The sequence below is a fragment of the Coffea eugenioides genome, chromosome 6 (assembly GCF_003713205.1).
Source record: "Coffea eugenioides isolate CCC68of chromosome 6, Ceug_1.0, whole genome shotgun sequence".
Taxonomy (NCBI): domain Eukaryota; kingdom Viridiplantae; phylum Streptophyta; class Magnoliopsida; order Gentianales; family Rubiaceae; genus Coffea; species Coffea eugenioides.
The window spans coordinates 1,802,182-1,829,634 of NC_040040.1; the positions used below are offsets into that span (position 1 = coordinate 1,802,182).

Sequence of the window (27,453 nt, forward strand, 5' to 3'; positions counted from 1 at the left end):
AGATAAGAATATCACAAGCATTTCCTCAATCCTAATTAGTCTCTATTTCTGGATACGTGGAGCCATGGAGATGGAGGAAAGCATTTTCTAAATCAAGCAATAGGTTTCCTAAACCCAAAAAACCAGTGTTGTTAGACCCTGACTGAATCGGCCAATTCGACCGGTTTGATTGTGAACCCATCTTTCTTCCCGAGTTGGTTCGTAGCAAAATCGCTTTGATCAAAAATCAATCAAAACCGTAAAAAATTGGCTAAATCAATGATCCAATTCGACTGATTGACTCGATTCTTAAACTTTTCTTTCTTTTTTTTTTCTAAACATAATTTGAATTACATACATTACAACACTTTTATTTATTAATAAGAGTATGAAAATGCATCCACTTAGTGTAAATACTAAAATCACTCATTTTCTTGAATGATCTCTAAATCAAGATGTTTCATCCCTATCATCTTATCAGTTTAGCATCAATGATTCCAACTTATATTAATTTGTTTTTATTTTGTTTTTCAAGTAGTTTTGGAAAAAATGGACATATTTTAGTCATGAATTTACATTTTTATATGTAATTATTAGGTGTATATTTGATTACAAGTTTAATATTTTTGGAATATTTTGTATGATTAGCTGAATATAACCAATAACTTAATTTCAATATTTCTGAAACTTATAAATATATAAAATAATTATGACATCATGTTGACGTCAGCGATTTTTTGAGAACAGTCCGACTGATCTGACCAGTTGAACTCTAATCCAGCAATTTAGCCGAGTCGCTATCCAATCCGAGCTTAACAACATTGCCTTAACCCCCCTCCTCCCCCCCCCCCCCCCCCCCCAAAAAAAGGAACATAAAGATGGCGAATTCTTTTAATTGACAACAATAGCCATCGTAAAAGAACGTAGCCAATAATGATGGACCAGCAGCCACACTCCTAGGTCCGTGATGAAATTTTTGGGCCGGAAAACGATTGGCTTCCCAACTACCTTCACATCCCCTAAATTAACAATTCCCATCTTAGAGATGTCTCTACTATGGCAGTACAATTAGTCAATCATTGTTCTAGAGTCATTAAAATACAAAATTAAATAATACTTGAATTAGAAAGCGCATCAGAAGTTTTACACATAAAATTTGAGTGCGAACGAACTTCTCTTTACATGACAATGATATCAGTTTAGGGCTATAGTCCTTAATAGTTACCTCGTATGAGAAATGAGAAGGAATTATAGATAATACTACAAGATTGGAGGATCCCAGGGCCGGGGCCCTATTCTAATTTAGCATGGAATTCATCGAACATTACGTAGGCATAAAGAATCTGGTTCCAAACATCAGGGACCCCTGGAAGGCACCAATGTACACAATCTGAATAGCTCCTGGGGTCGGCTAATTGCTTCTTGCTTGGAGCCTCCCAGTGCCTCCTGTAGATGGATGGGTGAGCATCTTTCCTGTAGTCAGATAACTGCGTTATATTGAGGTATTGCACTTTCAAGCCTCTTCCTTCTAGCTCACGTATCGCTGCTTCAGCCATGCTCATCATCCCCCGATCTGTACTGCTTCCCCAGTAACCTTCCTCCGATATTGGTTCTGTTTCATTGTAGCAGTTTGGTCCTGAAGATGATCCCCAATCTTCAGCCCTGTAATTTAAATTGATAGCCTCTTGTCAAATTCGAATGTTTTATTTTTTAGACGCCTCGTGAAGAAAGTAAGTCGCAGAGATTTTGTGCATCTTTATTACTACATTTTGTGGTATGGCGACAAACTCATGAAGAACAGTTTTGTGTTGGTTCGGTTGATGTGAATGTCTAACCAATCTGACCATGTTCGCAAAGCCATCTCATAGACGCGCAGTCTCTTCCCTACCTTCTTGTAGATTGCATCAGAGCTCTCAAACGATCCCCACCTGATCAAGAAGCACCACTATGATTACAATTTACAAAGCACCATGCACCCCAAACAACCTTGAGAATCTATTGACGTTTATTGGTTTTTTTGTTTTTTTGGAAAAATGAGTGCACTTACAAAAGCGTCATTTCAGGTTGCAACCACCACATAAAAGAATCAAAGACGAGTATGTCCGCATCAGTCCAGTGCCTGGCATGCTTCTCAATTGCCTCAATTCTGACAATTCGATCAAGAACATGATGGCTCACAGGGTCATCGCAGTTCGATTCCACCAGCAGTGGTTCCCAGTAAAAATCGATCGTGGCGTTATATTCCTTCATTACCGTTAGACAAACAATAGTTACTGCTGATATTGAACATTACTACAAAAGAAACACGAGAGAGATATATATAGAGGGGGAAAAATGAAAAAGAGAGAGAGAGAAAAAAAAAAAGGAATGTCGCGAGCTATGTATATGGACATCTCCGTGGTCCAAGATCTAATGTAACGTAAAATTGGACAAAAGACATAACCAACACAAAAGTAAGAGATAAAGATGTTAGCCAGATTCTGGTTAAGCAGCACTAACAAAACTTTAACCTACCAACTTAGAATCGACCAAATCCACGAAAATTAATACAACCAGAACATGACAAATGAGGAACTAATTTGATGATATTGGAAATGAAGACAGAAATCTTCTTACAAAGGCTTCAAATGTGATCAACGAGCCTTTCCAGGTGTTTGATTTCAAGGATGGTGGAATTGATGATTCAAGCAGGCACACCATTGATATCCATTGATTCTTGTTCAGAGAATCACCAACAAAAACAAGTCTCTTTCCCCTCAGCCTGTTCAGCAATGCTGTCGCATTGAACCTTCAAAAAAGACATAAAAATCTCTAGTAAATCGGACATGCCAAGGGGATGAATCCCTAGTACACCCTAAACTAGCAATGAGAAAGAGAGAATGACCTTGGAAGGTCGCAATCATGGGGTTGCCATCTCCAGTGCTGATACTTGAACTCCTTTCTGCCGAATTTCTCGCAAGCAAAGTCATCAGCCATGAAAGAACATTCTCCCTCTTTGTACAAGGGGTAAGACTTGTTATCGTAAACCCATTTTCCCGAAAACAAATTGCAGCTTGGAGATGAATTCTTACTCTTAGTTTCATCTTCCAGGATTGGGCCGGTGCTATCCCCTGATAGATAATAGAAGGTAGTAATGACCAAGGCAGTTAAAAGAAAGCCTGCGAGAGAATGGAACCGTAACCCGATTCTCCCTGTTCCTGGAACTATGCCAGACCCTGCCATTTGCCTTCTTCACAGTAGAGATGAACTTTCTTTGCAAGCTTGTTTTCTTGTCAACTCAAGATTGAAGACAGACAATGGTTGTTTCAAACATTCAAGGACATAAAAAATGGTTGCCACCTCAAGCTTGAAATGCCCCGACTGGCTTTCTCTTTCTTAAAGATGGTGTTTCGGTGCCGATCTATCAAATGGAGCAGTTTAAAAGCTCAAAACAGAATAAACAAGTCAATTTTATTGTTGTTGTTAAAACAAAACTATCAACTGTCCATTGTGTTTGACCTTCATTGTCAATCAGAAGAACCTTGATTAAACAAAACCACTTATAAAGGACACGACAGATCCGCGCAGCTGTTGTTGTCGATCCTGAGCCGCCGCCCCCCCCCCCCCCCCCCCCTCCAACAACCACAACAACCACCGGTTCTGGAGCCAGCGATCGGGTTCCGAATGACCTCCCACCCTCTCGCGGCGGATGTCAAGTTTGAATAATGTTTGAATAACTAACTACTACGGGCTCTCACGGAAAGTAAAAGCACAATAATAAGATACTTGTGCATGTGCATGGCACCTATTAGTTAAAAACGTGATTGCTGCAAACTGCTTGAGTATGAAAAACTTTAGAAGAAATATATGATCTAAAGATTATTGTTTGATGATACATTTTGTTCGTTTATGTTTAAGGCATAACAGATGGGAATTAATTAAGTTGGCTGCAGGGAATTAATATATTATGATTCGGGAGGAAAGGGGGCCGCCCGGTCTTTTTTCCAATGTATAATTGCCAGTCATCTGATATTCTTTCTTATTTACTTACCACTTTTTCTAAAAAAAAACAGAGGTGGGATTCGTTGAGCAATCAACAATGGAATTGTATGATTATGTTAATCTCACCTGTTCAACATCAACGTAGTAGAGACCACATGATTGTTTGGTTTTGGAAATATTTTTACTATTTCTTTTTGTAGTAGTTAAATCAAGATTATTATTATTAGTTAATTTCTATATTGTTGGTCTTGGTTTTCTAGTCGGTAGTGGTTTTTTAAGTCCAAGTCCAATTGTTTAATAGATTCTCTTTGTGATTCGGAAGCTAAGTTTTAGGAGACTAAGTGATCTATATATATACCACTGCTTGTAGCCTGGTCCTGTGTGCCGTGAGTTGAGAAGAATAAGATACATTGGTGCCTCCTCGGAGCTTTGCTTGTTTTTGTCTTTTGTCGTTGCCTTTTCTTTCCTTCGGTTTTCGTTTCCGCAGCAATACTTGTTTCTTTGACTTTGAGTTTTGCCTTGAATTGTTTTATCCTGTGGGTTGTATTCCTACACTTTTTCATTTTAAGATGAAGTTTTTTTTTTTTATCTGCAACATACTAAGCACACTACTTTATAAAATTTATACGCACAATCAGTATTAATTGCTTCGTTGTTTCCATTTAATATAGAGCTAATAATGGTATTTGGCTCTTTGTTTCTTTTGACATGCAGCTCATCTGTTGCTAATACTATCATCTAATGGATACTATACATGTTATTAATTTGAAGGGACAAAAAGGAGTATACATAAAGTAGAACTTCAATGGAGATATTAATCTTTAGAGCAGAAGTGAGAAAGGTAGATACTAATTGGGAAATCAATTAGTTTATATAGCAAAAAATTTAAGAAATTCTTTGGAGCCTCTTGTGTACCACTTATTTATTACTGTATTTTTTTTCCGAGGGAGATCTGGAGTAGCATTCAAAATCAGAGAACTTTTTGAAGTAGAAGAGTCAAAACAGACTTTGATAATAATTATAGAATGACTTCATCTTATTATGGCCTAACAGAAAAGACCATCTAATTATGGGCTATACAATAAAGTTGATAAACACAGCCGTACAAGAATTAAAAACCTCACGCGACGAAGCAATTAATCTTGACAAATTTAAGCGGCAAACAAACCCATTTAACTAAATTAGTTTTATACCCATTCGTTGAATGGGAATTGTTTAAAAATAATAAATTATTTAGTGTAGTTCATAAAAATATTTGCATAAAATACAAACTTATTGTATAATCTATTATAACCTTTCTTAAATACATTACTATGTGCACATTGTTATTCAAAAATAGTCTTATAATGTAAATTTAAACATCTAATTCAGTGATTAATAATTCAAAAATGCAAAAAAAAAAAACACATTCGACAATATGATAACATTGAAAAACTTGAAAACTGGCAAGATGATCTTCTGTAAACAAAAGAATGGCCAACCCGTTACCAAAACATCAATTTTGGTACTTAATATAAATGGCTTAAAGGTTAATGTGAAAAGAAAAGAAGCCGAATGAAATATTACTAAAAGATCAGAATTCAAAATCAATCAAGTGATAGGAACACAACAACCTTCTAAATCTGTTCACAGCTAATAGAAGCAAAACGAAAACATAAGATGTATTTTGCTCTTAAATCAAAAATATAAAAAATCTAAATAGTCTGATGTATATTGCATGACATAAACTACTGTATGACAATGAACTTGATGTCTTGCTATTTATGTAATCAACACCTTCTTGTTCTTTAGAAGCTTTCTACCAAAGTTTTAAAAAAAAAACATTGAAAACTGCACAAAATTTTTTTGACCCCAAAAACCTAGAAAATAAAAAAATTTAATACATTGTTGAAGACAATTAATAAATTGTCAAAGGCAATTAAAAAATCTTGTGAAAACACATAGTTTAAAAGGCCATTTTTAAATCACTAACCAAAAAGCAATATGTGTTCTACTTGAATTGAAGAGTGAATCCATAAATTGAAATAACAAATTAATTACAAAAACCTTGCCAGAAATAAAAACCAAACTATAACTTTTGAAGACTTACTTAGAAAATTCAAATTTAATGACCTAACTATGAAGAAGGTGTAGGAAATTACAGACCACATACAGCGAGCATAAACAAAGTCCAAATCCGGTCCTTGCATTGAAGTTAAAAAAAAAAAAAAACTTTCCAAAAAAATTGGTGGAAAGTGTAAACATTTTCACTGCTTGATAAAGTGATGAGATTGAGAACCATATATATTAGTAAAAGTGTAGAGTATCTGTGATAGTGATAATCTGATAAAAATAATCTAATATTTGAATTGATATTTCGAACTTTTGAGTTGAAGATGAAAGAGAGTTAAAAACATAATTCAAAATTATTTATACTAATCCCCAGAAAATTTAGGTTTGACGATTAGGGTTAAGAAAAAAAAAGGTGAAAGAATGTAAGAGATAATTATGGAAGGATTATCTAAAATTGTAAATGCAAGAGAAAAAAGAGGGATGGAATAACATAGGTTATTAGGGGGTTAACTCATAAAGCGCGTTGCACCTACTTGTCCTGTCGTTAAGCCACGTAGGAAAGAGACAAAATAAAAGGATAAGGATGAGAATACGACTTTATTATATATATATCTTATTTATCCGTATTTATCCATGAATAGATGGATATTGATATCTTAAATTTTTGTATATGGGTATAAATGAATTATCCAATAATACCCATCAAATCTAATCTTAAATTTATATTATTGGATAACCCATCAAATCTAATAAACTCATTTAGAATTGTCTTTCCCCAAACCTCCTCTCTTCCCCAACCCATTTTTTTTTTTTCAAATTCTTCATTTTGTCATGATATCAACTATTTTTATTTCATTATTATTATTATTATTTGTTGATTTTATTTTCATATAATTTGTTAACTTGCTTATTTTTTAGCATTACCAATTTATGACAAGTTTTAGCTTCTTTTTCTGCCTTTTCAAAATGAAAATTTAAATGTACACACCAAAAAAATGCTAGGAGTTCAAAATTTTTGGATTAAGTTTTTATGTTAACTTTTATAGTACTTAGTTCAAATTTTTATACTCTTATTGTTCAATTATTAAATAGCATGTAATTTTGTGACATAGAGTATGGATGAAAAAAAATTAGTAATTAGGCTTATTGAACATTATAAGTAAATATTTAAAACTAATGATGGGTACAAAGGGTGGTATAAATTGATAACTTAGTTTGCAAAAATGAATTTAAATGAGTTTACAAAAAGTTAAAATAAATAGGTTATAAATGAGTAATTGGGTTATCCAATTCATTTTTTGACTTATTCAGTTATATCTATCTAATTAAAGGGGTATAAATGGATTCACTCATTTATACCTATTATCCATTTTAACTAACACAAACTCGTCCAAATACGATTCTTTTTTGTGAATTATTCTCTCAATTTGTATGATCATAGTTATTTATATTTCAAATGTTTGAAATTATTATTACAATCTAAAACTCAAAAATACTTATTTCAAAAAGGGCTGTAAAATTTCAAAAAGGGCTGTAATATCTCCCACTATTAGTCTATTAATTAACACCTATAGCTCTGTACTTAATAATAATTGATCGTCGGAATTGTAAAAGATTATCATTTTTGGCTAAGAAAAAGTTTAGGGAGAGATGACGGTATAACATTATATCCGATTGATTGAAAACTCACCCTCCATTATCTCCAAACTCTCTCTAATTTCATTAATATCTTCAAAATATACCAATATCTGCTCTACCTCTCCATCTATCACAAAAGGCTGCTACATACGAAGTAGAAGTAGTAGCAGTAGATAGGAATTATTAGACAAGGTAAGTATAAAGCAAATGATTCCAGACATCAGGAACGCCGGGAAGGCACCAATGCGTGCAATCGGCGTAAGTTAAAGGGTTGGCTAATTGTTCTTGGGTAAGAGGCCTCCACTGTTTCCTGTAAACTGTTGGATGGCCGTCCTTTCTGTACTCCGTGAGTCCAGTTATGTTGAGGAGATCTATCTTCACCCCTCTCCCTTGTAAGCTCTCAACTGCCCTCTCCGTCGAACGCATCATCTCAGGATCCGATTCGCTTCCTCGGAGCTCTTCTTTTGTGATAGGTTGTGTCTCATTGTAGCATTTTAACTCATCATGCGGCCTGCCCCAATTCGAAGACCTGCAACTACACCAGATTAGCAGCAGCAAAAGATAATAATAATATATACACTGCATTTGTGAGACCCATAACTCACTCTCAATCCCAAAATTTGCTACTAGTAATTGATACGTACAGGGTATGAGGCGGCGACATGCTCATCCAGAACAATCGTGTTTTATTACCGTCCACATTCCCAAGCACCCACTTTGACCATGTCTTCAGGGCCATCTCGTAACACTTCCGAGACTCCATTTCTTTGTAGACTGCAGTCGAGTTTTCAAGGGATTCCTGACTGAACAGTGTAACACCAGTTACAACCATACATGCAGAACCCTACTATGCTATAGTATTACTTAGAGAATTGAGCAACACTTGGAATATTCCCGCATTTCAGAACTGTATTCAAATTCCAGCGTATTATGCAAAAAATATTAGTAAATCATTGTATATACTCTTCCACTTACAAGACCTTCATGGTGGCCACTTTCCACCAAAGGTAAGAATTGAATATGAGAATATCTGCATCTGCCCAATGCTTAGCATGCTTTGCAATTGATTCGACCCTAACGGCTCGATCGCTCAAGTGATGGTTGGACGGATCGTCTGAGTTTGATTCGACCAGCAACGGAGCCCAGTAAAAATCAATTGTTGCGTTATATTCCTTCATTCAATTTTTTTTATTTAAAAAAAAAAAAACTCAAAGTTAGACTTACTGTTGCCTGCGTAATAATATTGATGAATGAGTAATTTTGCCATACAAAACATATAATTGTATCAGGCGTAACCTTCTTGGATCAAAAAATTTACAAAAAAGAAAAAAGATACAGGTTGAGTGAATCCTGCAACAGTAAACATGATTAGAATTTGTCTAGTGGATGGGGAACAAAGATGTAAGCAAATCTACGAACTTACTTTGGCATTGAAGCTATACAAGCTTCCCTTTAAACTTCTTGATTTCATCAAGCTCGAAGGAATTGATGATTCAATTAAGCAGACAAGTGAAACCCATTGGTTCCGGTTCAAGGAATCCCCAACAAACACAAGCCGTTTATCCCTCAGTTTATCGAGAAGTGCTTTGGCACCAAATCTAGTTCGCAACATACATATATAGAGTATACGATCATATATTTAAGTAGTCAGGAGAATAGTGGCATTGAACAGAAAAAATTCAACAAGAAGAATGTAGAATACATAATATTATGGCCAAATATATATATATATATATATATATAAAAAGAGGGGTTTTTTTTTCGGGTTTATCTGGAGGGGAGAGGACATACTTCGGGAGGTCACAGTTATCGGGCTGCCATCTCCAGTACTGATAGTCCAGGTCCTTTCTTCCGTACTTTTCACAAGCCAAATCATCAAACATGAATGAACAATTCGAATCTTTGTATAGAGGAAGAGATTTGTTGTCATAAACCCACGTGCCGGCAAATAAGTTGCAGTTTGAGGCTAAGACCCCATGGATTTGTACAGAAGAAAAGCTTTCAAGTCGTCTTTGAAATAGTCTGCCCTCTCTATTGCAATAAAAAGCAATGGAAAACAATATCGAGAGGAGGAAAATGGCAAGATAACGAAAACTGCATCCTACTACCCACCATGAACCAGGAAGAAGCGGTTGTTCCTTTGCCATCTCCTGCCTTAGCAAACGCACAGGCATGTCCCTTGAACCAAAATACATTGACCTAATCAATTAATACTGGAACGGTGGAACCTGTTTGCAGAGTTTTGAGGAGGTGGTATTTGGGAAGTGGAGAAAAGGGGAACAATTAATGTAACGCTTCGTTACGTACATACACTACGGAGATGGAAAAAGATCATCAGAACAAGGAAAGTCATTAAATACATTAACTTCTATTTGCTCTGACGCGTCTCATGAAATCAACTCAATACAGAAACCACCAAAACTGGTTGAAGAATTTCCATCTTAGCTTCCACCAAGAAAATCAAGCCAGATCTCGTTGTCACCATTAGTGTACATAATGCTGAGCCCACAATAGTACCCGCGGGTTGCTGGTAATTTTGGATCAATAGCACCTTCTAAAAGGTTTTGTTGCACTAAAAGTAGAAGACGAGGCCCTTTTTGTTTTCTTGGTTTTACTCGCGAAATATCGATCCCGTTTTGCTTTGTTCCGATAACCATTGGTTGAAAGGATAACTCTCTCAAGATTGACCTTCCACAACTATCATTGCAATCCAATAGTAAATTGATAATCTTGTTTCAAGGGTGGAAAATCCTAGCAAATATGTACTTTTTTAGCATCTCAATTCATATTTTTAGTTTATTTTTTTTGGGTGGATATTATAAAAGTTACTACTATGTGACCACTAGGGTCAACTTAAAGTCCCCCGTCGCTAGATTCAGGGTCAAATCCGACAGTTAAGGTAAAAAAAAAAAAAAAAAATGGTTACGACTATGTATGTACTTTTCGCCAAAAAAAAAAAAGCACATAAGAATAATACTACGACATAATAAGAAGGATTGGATGGTAATTACCAATTAGACTTCCCTGCCCCGAGAAGAGAAGAATAACGTATAATATATTGTTGCAAATGATAATAAACCCAAATTGATTCCTCAAAATATTCACAATTAATTTTACATTAAACATGCGCTGCTTAAAGGTTAAAAATTTTTTAAAAAAATAAAAAAAGGTGCAAGTTAGGTTGAAGATATAGAATTAAAGAAATTTAGGGAAACTTGGATTTGGTTAGGATCAGAATGTGTTGTGGGATGATGAATTAAAGATGTAAGCGTAGAGGAGTTGATTCCAAACGTCAGGAACTCCAGGGAGACACCAATGTATACAATCTGCATAAGCGGAGGGTTTAGAAATTTGGCGCTGGGTGAGAAGCTCCCATTGTTTTCTGTAGATGGAAGGGTGGCCTTCTTTTCGATATTCCGATAGTTGCGTGATGTTTATCAGTCGGACGGTCAGGCCTCTGCTTTTAAGGTCGTTGATGGCGGCTTCCACCTTTCGCATCATCTCCGGATTCGATCCATTACCCTGATACTCATCTTTCCCGATCATCTCCGTCTCCGAGTAACAATTTTCACCCGCAGACTCGCCCCATTCTTCAGCCCTGCGCTCCATCAACCAACTCCATGCGGTAACCGTAATTTTTTTTACTAGTACAGAAACTTTATTTGATTTCTTTTCTTTCTTTCTTTCTTTTTTTCATTTTTACATCCCTACGTAAAAATTTGAGTTTTCTTTGATAATTTGGCAGCAAAGTGGTGGACAACTTTGAGTTCTCATCAATCAAGCCACCATGCACACTATGTATATATGTATAGCTTCAAAACTACTACTACTACTACTTATTTTAAATCTCCTACGGGGCAGGGGGAGGGGAAAGAAAATTAAAAGAAAAGAAAAGAAAAGAAACTGGAAAATTAGTCCAGTCCCAAAATGGACAATACCTTTGATGAGTGGGGGACATGCTAATGAAGAACAATTGGGTCTTCGTGCGGTTAATGTGGATTTCCAACCAATCGGCCCATGTCTTGAGTGCCATTTCGTAGCTGCGGAGCATCTCTACATCTTTGTAGATGCCATCGGAATTTCCAAATGAACCCCATCTGAGGATTGAATTTGAGGGCCGAGCATATTAGAAACCAAATTTATTAAAAAAAAATCAAGCTTTTTTTTAAAAAAAAAAAAAAAACTCACAATGTATTCATCTTGGGCTGCTTCCACCAAAGATACGAGTTAAAGACGAGTATGTGAGCATCGGTCCAGTGCCTGGCGTGTTTTTCAATGGCGTGGGCTCTGACTATACGGTCTGGTAGACGATGGTTCACTGGATTATCCGAATTCGATTCCACCAGCAATGGCGCCCAGTAGAACTCAATTGATGCATTGTAATCCTTCGCATTTACCAAATTTAACCCCAACCAAAAAAAAGTTCCGAGTAAATAATTAGTAGAAGTCATCACAACGCTCTCACCGTACATACCTATGTCTATATATATACACTAAAATCTATGATAATGTTTTCTTTCAAAAAAAAAAGAAAAAGAAAATAGAAGAAAAGAGAGAGAATCTAAGAAAATGTTTGTTGAGTTTACTGTGGCCTTGAAGGTGGTCAAGGAACCGTTACTGATCATAGATTTTGGAGATGATGAAGGCATGGATGTCTCGACGAGACAGACCATAGATACCCATTGGCCCCTGTTCAGAGAATCCCCAACGAACACAAGCCTTTTGTTCCTCAGTCTCTCTAGCAGTGCTGTGGCATTGAACCTTTCTTAACATGATGATAGGATCCCCCCCCCAAAAAAAAAAAAAAAGCTCAATACGTACGTACGTATGCATCATGCAATATTAATGAATTAATTAGATGAACCTCGGGCTAAAACAGAAAAAAGAAAAGAGAGAAAGACAGAAGATGAACCTCGGGAGGTCACAGTGGTGAGGCTGCCATCTCCAGTTTTGGTAGGTTAGGTCCTTTCGTCCAAATTTCTCACAAGCTAACTGGTCGGACATGAAAGTGCATTGCTTCTCTTTGTAGAGAGGGTACGAGTGGTTGTCGTACACCCATTTTCCTGAAAACAAGTTGCATTTTGAAGGCGGTGAGTCATTGGTACTTGCGGAAGGAGGAGGAGGAGGAGGACTACTATTACTAGTGCTACTACTAGTACGGTCGTCTGCTAACAAGTGTCCACTTTGTGCTGTCAAATAAACGGCCCCGCCCACTAAGGCAAGAACAAGAAGGGCTATGAGAGATTGGAAGCTGCACCTTACATCCCATAATATTCCTGCAGCAGGGGAAGTACTTATTATTACTTGGTGCTTCTTCGTCATGGCGGTGGGCTAGCTAGCTTTTGCTAGATCTGCATGAATCCCGTCCCGTGTCTCTAGGATCTCTGGTGCCTCTGTCTACGTCCCTCCCTTTTATCAGAGCTTCATTCTTTCTAGTTCTAGGTTGGCAACTTAATTTGAAGCTCCTTGACTTGTAATGATGATAATATGGCGATACGAATGGAACCGAACATCCCCGGTTGTTTAGTGAAAGCAATAGTTGGTGGTTGTTGGATGTTTGAACTGCAGTTTATGTTCACAAGTTTATGTTTTCTGGGTTTTCTTAGTTTTATTTATGTTTTCTTAGTTTTGTCTGATAAGTGCGTATGTTCATCCTTTCATTGTTTACTTATTATGGTTATTATCCCTCGAGGAGTGATACCTTTTGATGACTGGAAACAACAGAAGTTTCGGGTGGGCATAGTAGGTTGGGTTGTTAGGGTAGTTGCAATTTCGTAATCCATAGCGGTTGATTCTTCTTGATTGAAGTGAAGGTAACCCAGCTCACTCGGTCTCCCTCCCCACAGATTTTCTTGGAGCATTTGAACATATTCAAACCAATTAGCAATATGGCTAAAAGAAGCCAAATATTGGAGGACAGTTTAGACTTCCATCCGCCAAATATATGCTATGCTATCTATTGACTGCGAGTTTGTTTTTATTTTATACGGCTTCACGAATTGGTCAAAGCCTAAAAGGAGAAATTGTGGATTTCTTTTCTCATACGAGTTCCATATTAAGCAACCCCGTATCATCTTGCTTAAGAAAAGCAATTATCTGTTAGTGTTAATGGTTAGGTTAATTGTAATTATCTGTTACATCAAAATGAAAAGGCAATTATTATCATATCACTTCTACGCGCAACACATAATCATCTGTTAGTGTTGAGCTGTGGTGTAATTATTATCAATAGAAAAGCAATTATTATTACTGTCACTTCTATTCTGTGCCCAACAAACACTTTCTTTCTGTGAGTGGTCAAACAGATATAATTGATGGTATAATCTTTTCCGATCTCTCGCATTATTGAGAAGCAAAATGATTGGCCGCCTGAAATTTCCTATAAACCGGTCATCAGTAAATTCTTTTTATCTCCTAACTTAGAGATATATGGCGTGCTTAATCTTCTACCTGCATGGAAGACAGTTTGGCCGAGTGGTCTAAGGCGCCAGATTTAGGCTCTGGTCCGAAAGGGCGTGGGTTCAAATCCCACAGCTGTCAACGTTTTTGTTCTGCTTTCCTAATCCTTATATTTTAGGATTCATTACGCCTATCTACGTGTTTTTGTTCTGCTTTCAATTACATTTACGTCAGGTTCAGCCAAAGACAAAAAAGAAAGAAAGCTTCAACTACTTGAATTATACAGCAAGACCTACTAAGGCCATAGTCATCACCTGCTATAGCATATTGCCTTAAAAGTTGATGGCTTTTGCCATTTTCTTCTAACCACAATATCCATCAGCTTACGCCATCTTCCCTCGCCCAAATTTTCCACATCTCTGATTTCTTTTTACCGTTACCTCTTGTCCTTCCTTCCTTGTGATATTTATCATCTTCTACAAAACCCACCAGGTTAACTTCATAGCCCATCAATCAAATTAGCGGCGCAATTACAAGACTAAAAAAGAAGGGCGCTTGGCATTGGCATTCTTTTGTGACGACACATTAGTTATGTTTTCCCGTTCCAAATGATCATTATTAATTTGGAAAAGAATTCAGAGGAACTGTCGAGAACTTCAGCCTCAAGCAGGTAAACGTATCCAATTGACAAACAATTTTGGTAAAAGAAAAGAATTTTCAGTTTTTTTTTTTGGGGAGATGGAGTGGCGTGAACGCACTGACGAAGCAAATGCCGAGCACGTAAAGACAAACGAATGCATTATCCATAATAAAATGAAAACGGGTCAAATCGCAAGTTGCACTATTCTTTTCAACAGGCAGGCTGCTCTGGTGGTTGGTCTCATCAGGAAATCCCCTGCTGCAAGTTGCAGCTGTAGATTCGCATCATTCATCAACTTTTAATATAATAATAATTACCGGGACTATACTATACTCTGAGTTACTAGTACTCGTATTATTTTAGTGCAACAAATGCTTAAAGCCTCCCCAAATCCCTTCCTTTCCCTTCCCTCTTCAAAAATTTTTAAAACGGGAAACTTCCAGGCTACTTTAGCTTCATCAACACTTTCAATAGGCTTTCACAGCCAAAATTTTCTTTCCCTATTTTTCGGGTTGGAAGGGAACTGAATTACCTTACGCCCTTCCGTTTGTTACTACTGCTAGAGCTGCCGGGTTTAAATCCGAATTTGATAATTTTTTTTTCTAATATAGGTTGAGAAATAATTTTGATACCCAGACTCCGATTCGTATCCATTTACTCTAACAAAACAAAAAAAAATCGGATACGGAATATAGAATTCTGACTCGTATTCGACCCGGACCCAAATAATACATTAATAATTATAAAATATAAATATTTCTAAATATATTTTTTTTATTAAATTAATAAAAGTATTTTTTTTACTAAATTAACCAAATTACCTGTATCTCAAATGAAGCATCTAAGAAATTAGGATTTGAAAAAAACAAACTTGATTGACCATAAATGTATTCACCACAAGTTACATATATAAGTGTTTTTTGTTAAATATCCTGAGATCATGTTGGGGATTTTTTTCCTAACATGGATAAAAGAAAATGAATGATACATGTTGAATCTTTTTCTTTTCGGATAGATCTAGACCCGACTCGAGACTCGGTTCCGAAATCTTAAGCACAAGACCCATCGGGTATATGACCTAGTATATTAAAACGGGTACGGGTTTGAGTTCGAAATTTTTAATTTCGACCAAACCCGATCCATTTACAGGCCTAACTAATGCACATCCAAGCCCACTAGTGTATATGGATGGCATTTTACTAAGTATTTGCTTCATGTTCTTTTGTAAATAAATTGTACGCCAAATTAATTACTGCTCGAGTCTATCTATTGGACCATAAAGTAAGCAGGCAATACGTATATACACGCATCATCATCAAGCACAACACGAGAAGCATAGATAATTGAGACAAGATCAGTGCTACTCCTATCTACTAAACGGCCTGCCTGCTTGCCGAGTTTCCATTTCCAGGTCAATGTGCCCATCCTCCCGCTTAATTAAAAAGATTTTTCGGTTTCTGTTTTGGTCAAAAAGAGAAAGAGAATATAAAAAGTGTAATGTTAATTGGTTCAGTATAGATTCCACGTTCCTTTCGTTATGTATATACGAGTAGCATGCAGAGCAAGGAGTCATACTAGTTCACTTGGATCAAAGCTCGCAACGCACTCGCACTGATTAAGTATCCTCTTCCCCCCCCAATTCCTCGACATTGTACTTGCATGTTCACTATAGGACATCTAGGTGATCCAATTGATTAATGCCTTCCAAATATTAATTTGTATATTCAAACTCCAAGTACTTGCATGCATGTCAGCCGTCTTGCTTCGCTGCTACTGCTTTCGAAAGACGGCCGATCCACTACACCCTGAACTCTAGCTCATTCCGAGAATATTACAGAGTTGTTATTTCATTGATAACCGAGAGATCCTCAGCAAGTCACCAGCTGTTATTCTTATTGAAGAATAAGAATATTCCATGTCCCCTTGAGCCATGGTTTATACGGATTAATTACAGCTCTATGACGATCGAGACGAAAGGCCAGATCATCAAAGATGAAAGGACGCAAGGCCGCGCTCATGCATTCTTGGCCAAAAATTCTTCCACAAGCAATATCAACAATAATCTCATACAGAACGCCGCATAATGGCAATGGCAATGGGTAATCACGTTCACCAACTACCCGACGTTCCAACTGGACGTGACGTGGATAGAAAACAGCTGCAGGTTATACTACGTACTTGCTTTGTGCGGGCCGGTAGAGAAGCAAAATAAAAATTAAATAAAAGAAAATAACAAGTGAAACATGCCGAGAAAGACAGAGACGCGCACGAAGACGTTCGTTCGCGTTGCATGTATATAGTCTAACCTCTATGTTCATGTTCACGAGGAAGAAGCTTTCCGTCTGGTTAAATCATCAGCGATCCTGGCTAGCCACACTTAACAATGGTATCCACAAAAACACGCCTTTCTTCTCTGGTGTTACCTACCGGAACGTGTAAGATTCCACTGCAACCGCACCTTCCCCACGGGGGGAATGGTGGAGGGTCGTAACGGAGCGGCAATTAGACAAACGGTGGTCTCCTCCTACCACGCTGAAGCTGATGACATGGCGGTCATCATCTAGAATCTCCAGACGCTCGGTGCTATTTGCTGCAGGGAGGCCAGAGATGACGTGGACCTGGCGGAGAGTCCCGACGTTGCCATCTCCATGAATGACGTGGCAGCTCTTGACAAAGTGCTTGTAGGCCTGAGGGCTGTCGAAGCGGCGGGCGACCGACCACACGGTGGAGAGCGGGGCAGAGATTTCTTGGATGACGGTGGAGCAGCACTGGTTGGGGCCCACAGCGTGGGTGTGGTAGCGCACAACCGAGTCAGGGACCTGAGATGGGCAGGGGGAGATAGCGGTGGCGGAGGGGGATGGTGGTGTTTGTTGTTGTTGTTGAGATTGTTTACATGTCGTGCTGTGGCGGTGGTATGGGTGTTGATCCTGTGTAGTTGAAGAGATGATTTAGGAGGATTGGAAGGCATATTTTCTACTAGATGAGATTCCCCTTTCTTTCTTTCTTCTTCTTCTTCTTCTCCTTTGTTTTTAAAAAAAAAAAAAAAAAGATTGACAAGACAAAGGAGGATCAAAAGTTGGGTTACGAATAGTTAGCAGTACTTAATGATTGATCACGGGGAGTTATATATAATATATGTGGACTGCGGAGGGAAAACTCTGAGAACTTGTGGGTTGTACGTAGTATTCTTTTAGTTTTTCCTTTTTTTAAAAAAAAATAATTGGAGGGGGCGGTGGTTCAGTGATAAATAAGGCTGATGTTATTCTTTTCAGTTTCCAGTTTCCGGTTTGCAGTACTTTCTCAATGTTACACACTCGCACAGAAGAGAGAAAAGGGTACGATTTGGACTCAACCAAAAGCTCAAAAATAGTTGCAGTTTCATGACCCATTATACCTGATAGAATTGCAGCCCGCAGTGGAGGGCCAGAGGCTCTGCAGCAAGAATGTAACAGTATGCTGCCTCTGTTCTCCAGAAGTTCTTTTTAGTGAAACCTGAATTGCTCTATGCTTTAATTTGCTTCTTGTCTTAAAACTTGTAAATTCAATTTTTTTTTTACAACTCTTCTTATGGTTGGACAAGCAGAATATTTGGAATCTGCCAGCAGCCTTAGCATTTTGCTTATTCTAAAGATGCAATATTCTCAGCAATCTATAACTCTCTTCAAAGTTCAAAGAAAAGAAAAGAAAAGAAAAGGAAAGGGGAAAAGGAAAATAAGAAATGGCGAGCTTCCTGTGGAGATGGACTTCTACAGTCATATTGATTTTTGACTCCAGGCTACTGGTCAGGTTAAACTGAAGGCAATATGTCCTTGTTTTACTTGCATTGCATGTCATCGTCATGTAGTAGGTTCACTCGGCCAAGACTATTTGCACTGCTATATCCTAGTTTACTTGCATTGCATGTAGTGTTGTAGTACTAGGTTAACTTGGCCACGCGGGTAATTTACATATGGCGCATGAATGGTACGTCCTTCCCCAACACATCACCTGTGAACCGTTTTAAGTGACACTTTTCAGCTGATTGCACGAGAAACCCATATATAGTTCCAGCTGTAATATATATCTCCTGCACTGCAACTACCTCTTTTAAGACACAGTTCATCTTTAATCGTTCGCTCCAGTCTTACGTCTGCTTCATCTAAAATTATTTTAGCCTGTACGTTCGCTTAATACATATGCCAATACGTACATGGAAAAAGAAGAAAAAGCAGCCCTGAATAGGAGGAAGTGGCCTGCAGGAAAGCTGAACTTAAATGCCCCACTTCTATCGACGAGGCGAACTATTGGTGTCAACAGACTGGAGGATGTGCAAAATGCAAATTCGGTTCGCATTTCTTGGGATAAATTCGAGAGGATACCTTTCTCTTGGGAGCAAACCCCTGGCAAGCCCAAGGAGAGGGGTGAAGAAAGCGACGGCGAGAACGCTGAAGAAATAATACCCCCTCCAAAACCACCGCCGGGCTGCCGATGGCTTCCAACAGAGGAAGAAGCCGATCCCAAGCGCGATTCATGTGAAGGTGAAGCGGAGCGGGGGCATGATTATGATGATGGTTGCGAGGGGGACGTGGAGGATGACGGTGGAGTAGGGGCCCACGAAGATTGGAAGGGCGGTGATGGCGTTTCGTCGAACGAGCTGGACATATTCTCGTTAGCCCAGTCGGTCGAGACGGTTGACACCTGGAAAGAACTGAGGAGGAAATTTGGGATTGAAAATGGGGGTATGGAGGAAGGCATAGGCTGTCATTCGCCCAGTTTTATGATCCAGCGATTTTTGCCGGACGCCAAAGCATTGGCTGCTGCGGCATCATCATCATCAACCAGCCTGAAGAAGGACCTAATTAATTCAGATGATGAGAAGAGGAAGAAGCATCCTAAATCAAGCAGCGGTGCCGGCAGAAGGAGAGCTTCCGGAGCTATTAGGACTGCGACGCAATCGTGGTCATATTCGTCCTGGAAGGGCTGCGGCCTGGATATTTTGTTGCCTTGGCGAATGAAACCCAGGCCATGCGGGTGTGGGGTGAAGGGTGGACCGGCCATGGCACTGGCAACATCTAGACCTCAGTGGAGCGGCAGCAGCAGAAAATAGAGTGTAGTGTAGTAGTAAGTGGTTGAGTAGTGCAGTAATCTCTTCATTTGCATTTGCGAATTGCGATGATGAAAGTAAGTGCAGAGCCATAGCCTGGCCGTTGTGTTTGTCGTAGTAATCTGACACCCGCGGGTTTTAGGCTTGCCCAAAAAATGCCCACATATCTTAGTTGACGATTTCAAATCATAAAATTTTAGTGATCTAATTATAAACATTGGAGTCCCTGGAAAAAATCTGCTGCAGCAAATCCAACGAGAAAAGTCAATAGATGGATGGACAACTACAGTGATACAGGATATTAAAGAGTTGAATAGCCTGTTTTACAAACGCTCCATTTGCCTAGAAGTAGTAAATAGGACTGATCTAAGTGTACAATTTAGTGCCCGCGTGAATGTTCCATCGGTAGCACCTCTCAATTGTAACCGCGAGGTCCCGAGTTCGAGTCTCTGCTCTGCTGGGTTCCTCCGCGCACTTATCGTGTTAGGGTCGGATTGGGGCGCCTGACCCGGACCGCAGGAGATTAGTCGGGCACGTAAGGATTGACCCGGACACCCCTATAAATCACTAAAATACTAGTAACGATATTAGGATCGAGATTATATTTATAAATTAGGTTGTGAAACTTAATACTACAAGGACGGCAGGCGGGATTGTTGTTCTTATGAATTTTCCCTTTGTTCTTTTTTTTTTTTTTAATAACTGCAGCGATGTCAGCTAAATAATCACTTAAACTTCTTCGATTCGGTGTTACCGCTAAAATAAAAAGCAACAAAGACCATAAATATAATAGCATCAGCCCGCAAAGTGTAATGTTTATTTAGATCATATCAATACAATCTCCTATTAATATTGTTTCTGGGACGGGGGGAAAACAAAACAAGAAAAAAAAAATAAAGAAAAGAAAGCGAGCGCTTTATGCTGAAAAGTCGCGGCGACGAATTTTTCTTCCCCTCTGTCCCGCCCCCCCGGCAAACCCAGTCCTCTTATCTTTCTCTCTGAAAATTACGGCTCAGAGCCTCAGAGAGAAGGAGCGGGGAATTTAGTTTACCCATTGAATTATCTCTTTATTTGATTCAATACAAAGATTCCTTCAAATCTCTCCGTATCTGCACAAGTAATTGTCGATAAACAGAGTATATGGATCAGATTCTGAACAAAGTTGGTTCGTACTGGTTAGGCCAGAAAGCCAACAAGGAGTTCAGCTCCGTCGGCGATGACATCAACGTAAGCTCCCAGCACAACCCCCCAAAAAAATCTAGCCCTAATTTGCCAACTGCCCCCTTTACTTCTGATCTGCATTTCTGTAATTTTGCCTTTGCGGGTATTAGGTGTTGAGGATTTGATTTGGGAAATTTATCTGTTTATAGTCAATTATTGATCTATAATTATTAGATTTTGAATTTAATACGTGCGTGATGTCCAGTATAAGTCATGATATACCATTATTGTATTGATGATCAATCGTTCCTTTTAGCTTTCTTTTTTTTTTTTAAGAAAACAAAAACAAAAACAAATTATTCCTCTAATTAACTTGTGCAATCATTAATGTGCTCCTATTATCATAAGCTTAGAAGTTGTTCGGGTCATCTTGTTTGTCATCCTTCCCTTTAAGCTTTGAAATTGGCACTATTATCATTAGCTTAGAAGTTGTTTGGGTCATCTCGTTGCTGTTGTTCCTTTTTTTTTTTTGTGTACTTGGATTTATCTTCTCTATGGAAGAAAGTCAAGGAATGCTTATAGTAAACAAAAGAAAAACTATTCAGCAACTTGGAGAAGGGAGCATAACTATAGAGACTTAATGTTTTTCTGTTTATGAAAGAGATGAAATCAGTTCCGGCGATAGGGGCTCTTTCTATTGCATACTGTGCAATCTTTTAACATTTTGGAATTTTTAGCTATTTCTGAGTTCTTGTGCTTAAATTTTAGTAATTTTAAGTAGACGGGGGTTAATAATGAGATGTTATACGTGTTTAGCAAAATAAATTTTTTTTTTCAACACAAGGATGTTCATGTTGCTGTTCTATTTTTTCCCTTTTCTAATTAGTCAATGTCAAGCAGCATCGAAGGGGGAGCGAAATGGTTGGTGAACAAGATTAAAGGTTTGGCTTTCTCTTATACAATCCTGTTCCTTTCTAGAATGCTTATTGTGCCTGTATGTTCTTCAGGTAAAACTCAAATCGCATTGACTTTCAACTACCATCTAAGGCAGGCCATTTTGAAACTATTGAGATTAGGACATTCAAAAAGAGGATATAGAATCTTTTGTCTTGTGCTAAAAAAGAAAAAAAATCTTTTTCTTGTGGTTTTGTTATAGGCTTACTCAATTAGGCCCTGGAGCCTTGAAACTTGGAATTTCTTGGACGTTTAGAATAGTGGTTGTTTTGTTGTCAATGAATTAAATGGTCTTCACCAGTTTTTTTGAATGGTAATGGTTGTGGTTATGGTGATCTACCTGTCTATTTTGTTCTTCAGTAATGTTGTAAGCCGAGACCAGCTAAAATTTAGGAAGAGTGATGATGATAAACTGGGGGCCCTGGGCAATAAAGAGACTTGCTTTGATAAAACCTGGCTAGCATCACAAGTCTCCACATATTAGAGATTTGGCGTCTGGGTTATTGCTGCAAAGCACTGTTTCTATGTAAAAGCTGGATCATTCTTGTGCATTTGGTTGTCTGACTTTATCTCCTTCATTTGTGCCTTACTAATGATTAGGCTATAGGTGTTTAGTTTGCCCTTGAGAAAAATCCCCTGTTGTTTCATGCTTATCGAGTATAAATGTTCTTTCTCAGGGAAAATGCAAAAACCATTGCCGGAATTACTGAAGGAATATGATATTGCAGTAGGTATTTTCCCTCGTGATGCGACCAACTATGAATTTAATGAGGAGACACGAAAGCTTACGGTCTTCATACCCTCTGTCTGTGAAGTGGGTTATAAAGATTCCTCGGTCTTGCGTTTCTCCACGGTTGTAACTGGATATCTAGAGAAGGGAAAGTTTGTCGATATAGAAGGAATGAAAACTAAGGTGCTCATTTGGGTGAAAGTGACTGCCATTGCAACTGAAGGATCGAAGCTTCATTTTACTGCTGGGATGAAGAAAACCAGAAGCAGAGATGCCTATGAGGTTCTTAGAGATGGAGTCGGAGTAGACAAGTTCTAATATCAAGAAAGGCGTGGTGTCATAAATTGTAAAATCGCTAAGCAATTGTGGACATATTTGTCTGTTATTCTTGAATGTTTCTTTCAGTGTAATTATAGTTTGAATTTGAACTCGATTGTTTTGCAAATTCAAACTTGTGCGTTTAGGTTTCTGATTCAATGTGCACAGCTATGATTGTGGGAGTGTTGTATCTGATTTCGTCGTGAAATCTGCCTGCAGAATGCTTATGCGTATAGCAGCAAATGAGACTATGGATAAACCGTTGAAATCCTCCGCCAGGCATGTTCATCGTATAGTTCAAACATAGCACGGCAAACCTGTTACACAAAACTGTAAAAGGCCAATTAGTTTTCACTTTTCAGACAAAGATTTCCGGTTACAAAATGGTGTCGGCCACACAGCATAAATACGCAAGTGGCCTATGTTAATACAGAATAATCAGTTAGCAGCGGGAGATGAAATGGTGTAGGTCACCACATGCACAAATACCAGTGGTGTAATCTTACAAAGCAGCAGGTAGCGGAGCAGGATAAACTAAAAGGGAAGTCAACTCCATATGCACCAGCCGGGAATCGAACCCGGGTCTGTACCGTGGCAGGGTACTATTCTACCACTAGACCACTGGTGCTGAATGGACAGGAGCTTAAATAGAACATAATAAATAGTTAAATTTCCAGTCCGTTAAATTTTGATACAACTTCTTTTAACAAAAATATGAAAAAAGTTTACCATTATCTCCAGACGTATGCATCTTAATGCAACACTGTACATGTGTATCTCTCAAACAATTATGAATTTCAAAAATCAGTGTAGCAAAAGAAAAAGATAATTAAAATTGTTGAGTCTAACTTTAAAACTAATATAATATAAGAATTGCTAGCTAGTTATTTATCCATTAAGTTACTGACTTTGTAAAATTAAAAAATATATCGATCCTTATTCATCATCAACAATATTATGAAGAGAAGGGTATGCTCAGTTCTCATATTACTGGGAAATATATACGAGTTGCTTTTAACTGTATGTTAATACATTTATCCCATTGTTTGTATAATCTTATTGGAAAAAAGGGATCTATTTTGGTATATGGAATTCCTGATAGATTGAAATGAGTTGGTGATATTATACGGTTTAAAGAGCAGCACATCTTTGTATTACATTCTTTAAACTCAGCATAAAACTCTTAGGCATGTGATATCCGAATTGATAGTGTAACTACCAAGTCGGTTGAAAAATTGACAAGTTAATTATTCTTCCAATCCCCTGTACATGAGAAGGAAAAGCGGTTTCTTCAACAATTTTGCTCAACGTGATTTTATAGTTGGCGCATCCAATGGAAGTAACTTTTGTCCTCAGCCATCCTCGGAGCCATTTCTAGTGTGGAAAAAGCTTTTGACAGCTTCATAGGTAGACCAGCAGATAGCCGCGGCCGGTGCATGGAACAGCATTCTGGGGATCCAACCCCGCATAAGCCCCCCATAACCCTCTTTTTTCACGATCGCCTGAACCACATCCGTGATCGAGCCACTCGAGAACCGATCGCAGCCACAAACACCCTGGTGCAATCAAAGCAAACCCTGTACTGAAAAACTAGTAACATGCTACCTACCAGTACAAAATTTAAAAGATTCCGGCTGGAAATTTGGGGGGGGTGGGGAATGGAGGACGGCTGTACTATTAATAGAAAGGGTAATTAAGTTTTGAGGAAGAGCGGCCCGTGCTGCAGTAAAGTAGTTTGAACAAAAGAAAAGGCAGAAATTCTTTGTAACCTGACACTGCAACTGAGTTTTGACAACATCAAGAGGAGTAGTAACTGCAGCAGCCAATGCTCCGGCGGCAGCACCTGCAGTAGCATGCAGCAGCAGAGTTTCTTCATCATCCCGCACGTAATTTTGAGGCGATACCTCCATCAGAGCCCTTTTTGCAGCCTCATAAGTTGCGAAATGAACCGCAGTGAAAGGTGCATTCATGACCACGGTGGTCCGATAACTAGCGTAGAAGGCCCCGACCCCCTCTTCTAACAGCACCCTCTTCACACAATCTCCGAATCCCTTGTAAGGACTCCCGCTCAACTGCAGTCTTTGCTTCACCACGTCCATTGGCGTCATCACGGCATCGCTGGCCACGGTAGCAAACACTCCGGAAAGGGCGTGTGCGACGGAGTTGTTTGGATTGTTGGCGGATAGATGCTTCTTGCACAGCTCGTACACAGAGAAATACAATGCATGGGCAGGTCCAGCCCCCAGTCCCATTGCAGCAATCCCACGATAGAACCCACCCAGGCCTTCTGCTCTCATAATGGAAACAAAGGATTGGCCGAGTTTCTTCGAGGGTGCGGCGGTTTTGCATGCGGAGGAGGAGGACCCAATCGCCTGCATGCGGGTTTTGAGGGTGTCGATTGGGAACATTGCCATGTGCTCCACGGAGCCAGCGACCGAACCAGCGACCATAAACTGCCAGAATTGGAGGCCATCATGGATTGGTGGTTGGGAGACGGAGATATTTTCTGGACGGAAATCTGAGGCTGCAGGGTGGAATTTCGGGGTGCCATCCGTCTTGGTGGTGGTTGCGGCCATGTTGGGTCGGGTGTAGGAGTGTTGAGGGGAGCTGTGGTAACTTGGTTGTGTGCTCGACGTTTAAAGGAGGAAGTGAACAATAATTGATAGGGATGGATCGCTTTCTGGTTGAATTGAAAGGGCTTGTCGCCATGCGAAAGTTCTTCATGAGATGATAGCAATACTCCCAATAGCTAATGGGACTATTAAATTTAAGGCCGCAGAGACATATATTCTGGGTGGAAGAGCCTTTTTTTTTCTATTTTCTAAAAAATCTAGTCACTTTAATTATATACGTGCAAAGGTGAAGAAAAATAGATGATGCATTAGAAAGATGAATCCGGGTGTCTTGGAGTAAAGCTAATAATAGCCCTAAACAGATGGAGAGTATCATAATAATGGTCCCTAAATTCAACAAGTGACAAAACACTACTTAAAATAGTACTACTGGCATGGCTTCACTTTAGATTACTACTGTATTGATTTATTATTGGAAGAAACGGGAGAATGATCACAATGGGTGGTGTTGTTTTGACGAGTATGGTAGTGATCTATGGTCTATAGAGATGGATGGGGATGGGGGACGGGGGATGGTGGGGGAGTCAGGAGTGTGTTATCCACAGGCCATACTTTTTTGGGTGGATAATGGCTTTGTGAATTGCGACTTTAGGATTGGATATGCTGCACGCTGTCACCCTCGAAATGGCCAGCTCTCAAGATAAAAAGGAAAGAAAGAATAAAATAAAGGGATAATTTCAGAAACCTCCCCTAAGGTTTCTACAGTCTCACTCTCCTCCCCTATGGTTTCAAAAATATCACAAACCTCCCCTGAGTTTTAGAATTTTGTAACAAAATCAGCCCATGATGTCAAAAGTGAACATAAAAAAGTGTTTTCAGGAAAGAGAGGGAATTTTGTTTTCATAAATGCCCCTGAGGTAAGTGTATAAGTTATATTAGTGAAATAATGAAAACTAATAAAAACCAAAAATAAATTAGAAAAAAGGGATAATTTCAGATACAATATGTTATTCATCAATAATATTATATCAAAAGCTTTTACTAGATGGTTATTTATTCCAATTGCATATTAAATCAACCATTAGTGCTTATGAGAGTGCATTAAATATTTAGCAGAGAGCTAGTTTTCTTCAATAAGTAGCATGTACATAAATACTTAGTGAATATACAATCTAGTTGAAATAATGTACACCGTATTATCGACCAAGTACGATACATAGAAATTGTTGAACATGCAGTTATTTGTTCACATGCATATTGCAATTAGTCATCGCAGCAATATGCAAAGTGCAATAGTATGTATAGATTTGGAATGGTTATTGGTGTTTTGACCCACTTGTGCATCTCCTTACAAGTTGCAGTATATATGTAATTTTATTTATATGACTAATACTAATTTGCCTATAAACACCTTACACGGGATGATTTATGAGGTACAATCAGTTTACTATTATGTTAGATGTTAGTTATTTGACTGTGTATATTTATAAAAGGTAGTGTAATGGTACGCAAAAATTTAGAATGGTTAGGTGTTAAAAAAATTACATCATGTTAGGTGTTAATTATTTGACTATGTATACATGTAAAAGGGAGATTAGATATAGCGTAGAAAAAAGTAATTATGTGAGTTGAAATGTATTTGTCCTGATAATCACAAAATATTAGTTGACTTGTGAGGGTATATAAGTCTTTTTAGCCATGATGATGTAAGAAATGTGATCTAAATTCTGACAGAGGAGGTTTGTGATATTTTTGAAATCACAAGAGATGAGAGTGAGACTCTCAGAAACCTCAGGGGAGGTATCTGAAATTATCCCTAAAATAAATGCGTATAGACGCAGCGGAGTAGTAATTAAAATATCTGGAGGAGGAGGAGGAGGATAATTTTGGTGGTCTAAGAAAAGAACGCGTGGTGTCCACAAGTACCTTGAGGCATCTAAACTTC

General features: G+C 38.4%; 5 protein-coding genes, 2 non-coding genes and 2 pseudogenes across 7 annotated transcripts; 3 read left to right on the top strand and 6 right to left on the bottom strand.

The window, feature by feature from the left end:
• Positions 1-1,271: 1,271 nt before the first annotated feature.
• Positions 1,272-3,057, bottom strand: LOC113772794 (protein trichome birefringence-like 34). Its single transcript, XM_027317274.1, has 5 exons — positions 2,864-3,057; positions 2,596-2,767; positions 2,027-2,223; positions 1,746-1,907; positions 1,272-1,641 (listed from the first exon to the last, which is right to left on the bottom strand). Exons 1-5 carry the CDS (start codon positions 2,953-2,955, stop codon positions 1,272-1,274), a joined length of 993 nt encoding a protein of 330 aa, XP_027173075.1. The 5' UTR covers positions 2,956-3,057.
• A 4,776-nt stretch (positions 3,058-7,833) lies between these two features.
• Positions 7,834-9,845, bottom strand: LOC113772795 (annotated as a pseudogene).
• Positions 9,846-10,784: 939 nt separating this feature from the next.
• On the bottom strand, positions 10,785-13,024 carry LOC113775810 (protein trichome birefringence-like 34). Its single transcript, XM_027320829.1, has 5 exons — positions 12,563-13,024; positions 12,237-12,411; positions 11,839-12,035; positions 11,589-11,747; positions 10,785-11,248 (listed from the first exon to the last, which is right to left on the bottom strand). Exons 1-5 carry the CDS (start codon positions 12,970-12,972, stop codon positions 10,882-10,884), a joined length of 1,308 nt encoding a protein of 435 aa, XP_027176630.1. The 5' UTR covers positions 12,973-13,024; the 3' UTR covers positions 10,785-10,881.
• A 1,086-nt stretch (positions 13,025-14,110) lies between these two features.
• On the top strand, positions 14,111-14,190 carry TRNAL-UAG. Its single transcript has one exon. It is a non-coding gene; the product is annotated as a tRNA-Leu (tRNA).
• Positions 14,191-17,056: 2,866 nt separating this feature from the next.
• LOC113772800 lies at positions 17,057-17,657 on the bottom strand (annotated as a pseudogene).
• A 1,211-nt stretch (positions 17,658-18,868) lies between these two features.
• LOC113775811 lies at positions 18,869-19,801 on the top strand. The gene has a single exon (XM_027320830.1). It carries the CDS (start codon positions 18,879-18,881, stop codon positions 19,773-19,775), a length of 897 nt encoding a protein of 298 aa, XP_027176631.1. The 5' UTR covers positions 18,869-18,878; the 3' UTR covers positions 19,776-19,801.
• An 867-nt stretch (positions 19,802-20,668) lies between these two features.
• LOC113775595 (uncharacterized protein At5g01610-like) lies at positions 20,669-23,118 on the top strand. Its single transcript, XM_027320548.1, has 3 exons — positions 20,669-20,999; positions 21,820-21,874; positions 22,565-23,118. The coding sequence occupies exons 1-3, from the start codon at positions 20,913-20,915 to the stop codon at positions 22,933-22,935; spliced, it is 513 nt and encodes a 170-aa protein (XP_027176349.1). The 5' UTR covers positions 20,669-20,912; the 3' UTR covers positions 22,936-23,118.
• A 374-nt stretch (positions 23,119-23,492) lies between these two features.
• TRNAG-GCC lies at positions 23,493-23,563 on the bottom strand. The gene has a single exon. It is a non-coding gene; the product is annotated as a tRNA-Gly (tRNA).
• Positions 23,564-24,127: 564 nt separating this feature from the next.
• LOC113775331 (mitoferrin-like) lies at positions 24,128-25,634 on the bottom strand. Its single transcript, XM_027320161.1, has 2 exons — positions 24,705-25,634; positions 24,128-24,491 (listed from the first exon to the last, which is right to left on the bottom strand). The coding sequence occupies exons 1-2, from the start codon at positions 25,509-25,511 to the stop codon at positions 24,288-24,290; spliced, it is 1,011 nt and encodes a 336-aa protein (XP_027175962.1). The 5' UTR covers positions 25,512-25,634; the 3' UTR covers positions 24,128-24,287.
• Between the last annotated feature and the right edge of the window lie 1,819 nt (positions 25,635-27,453).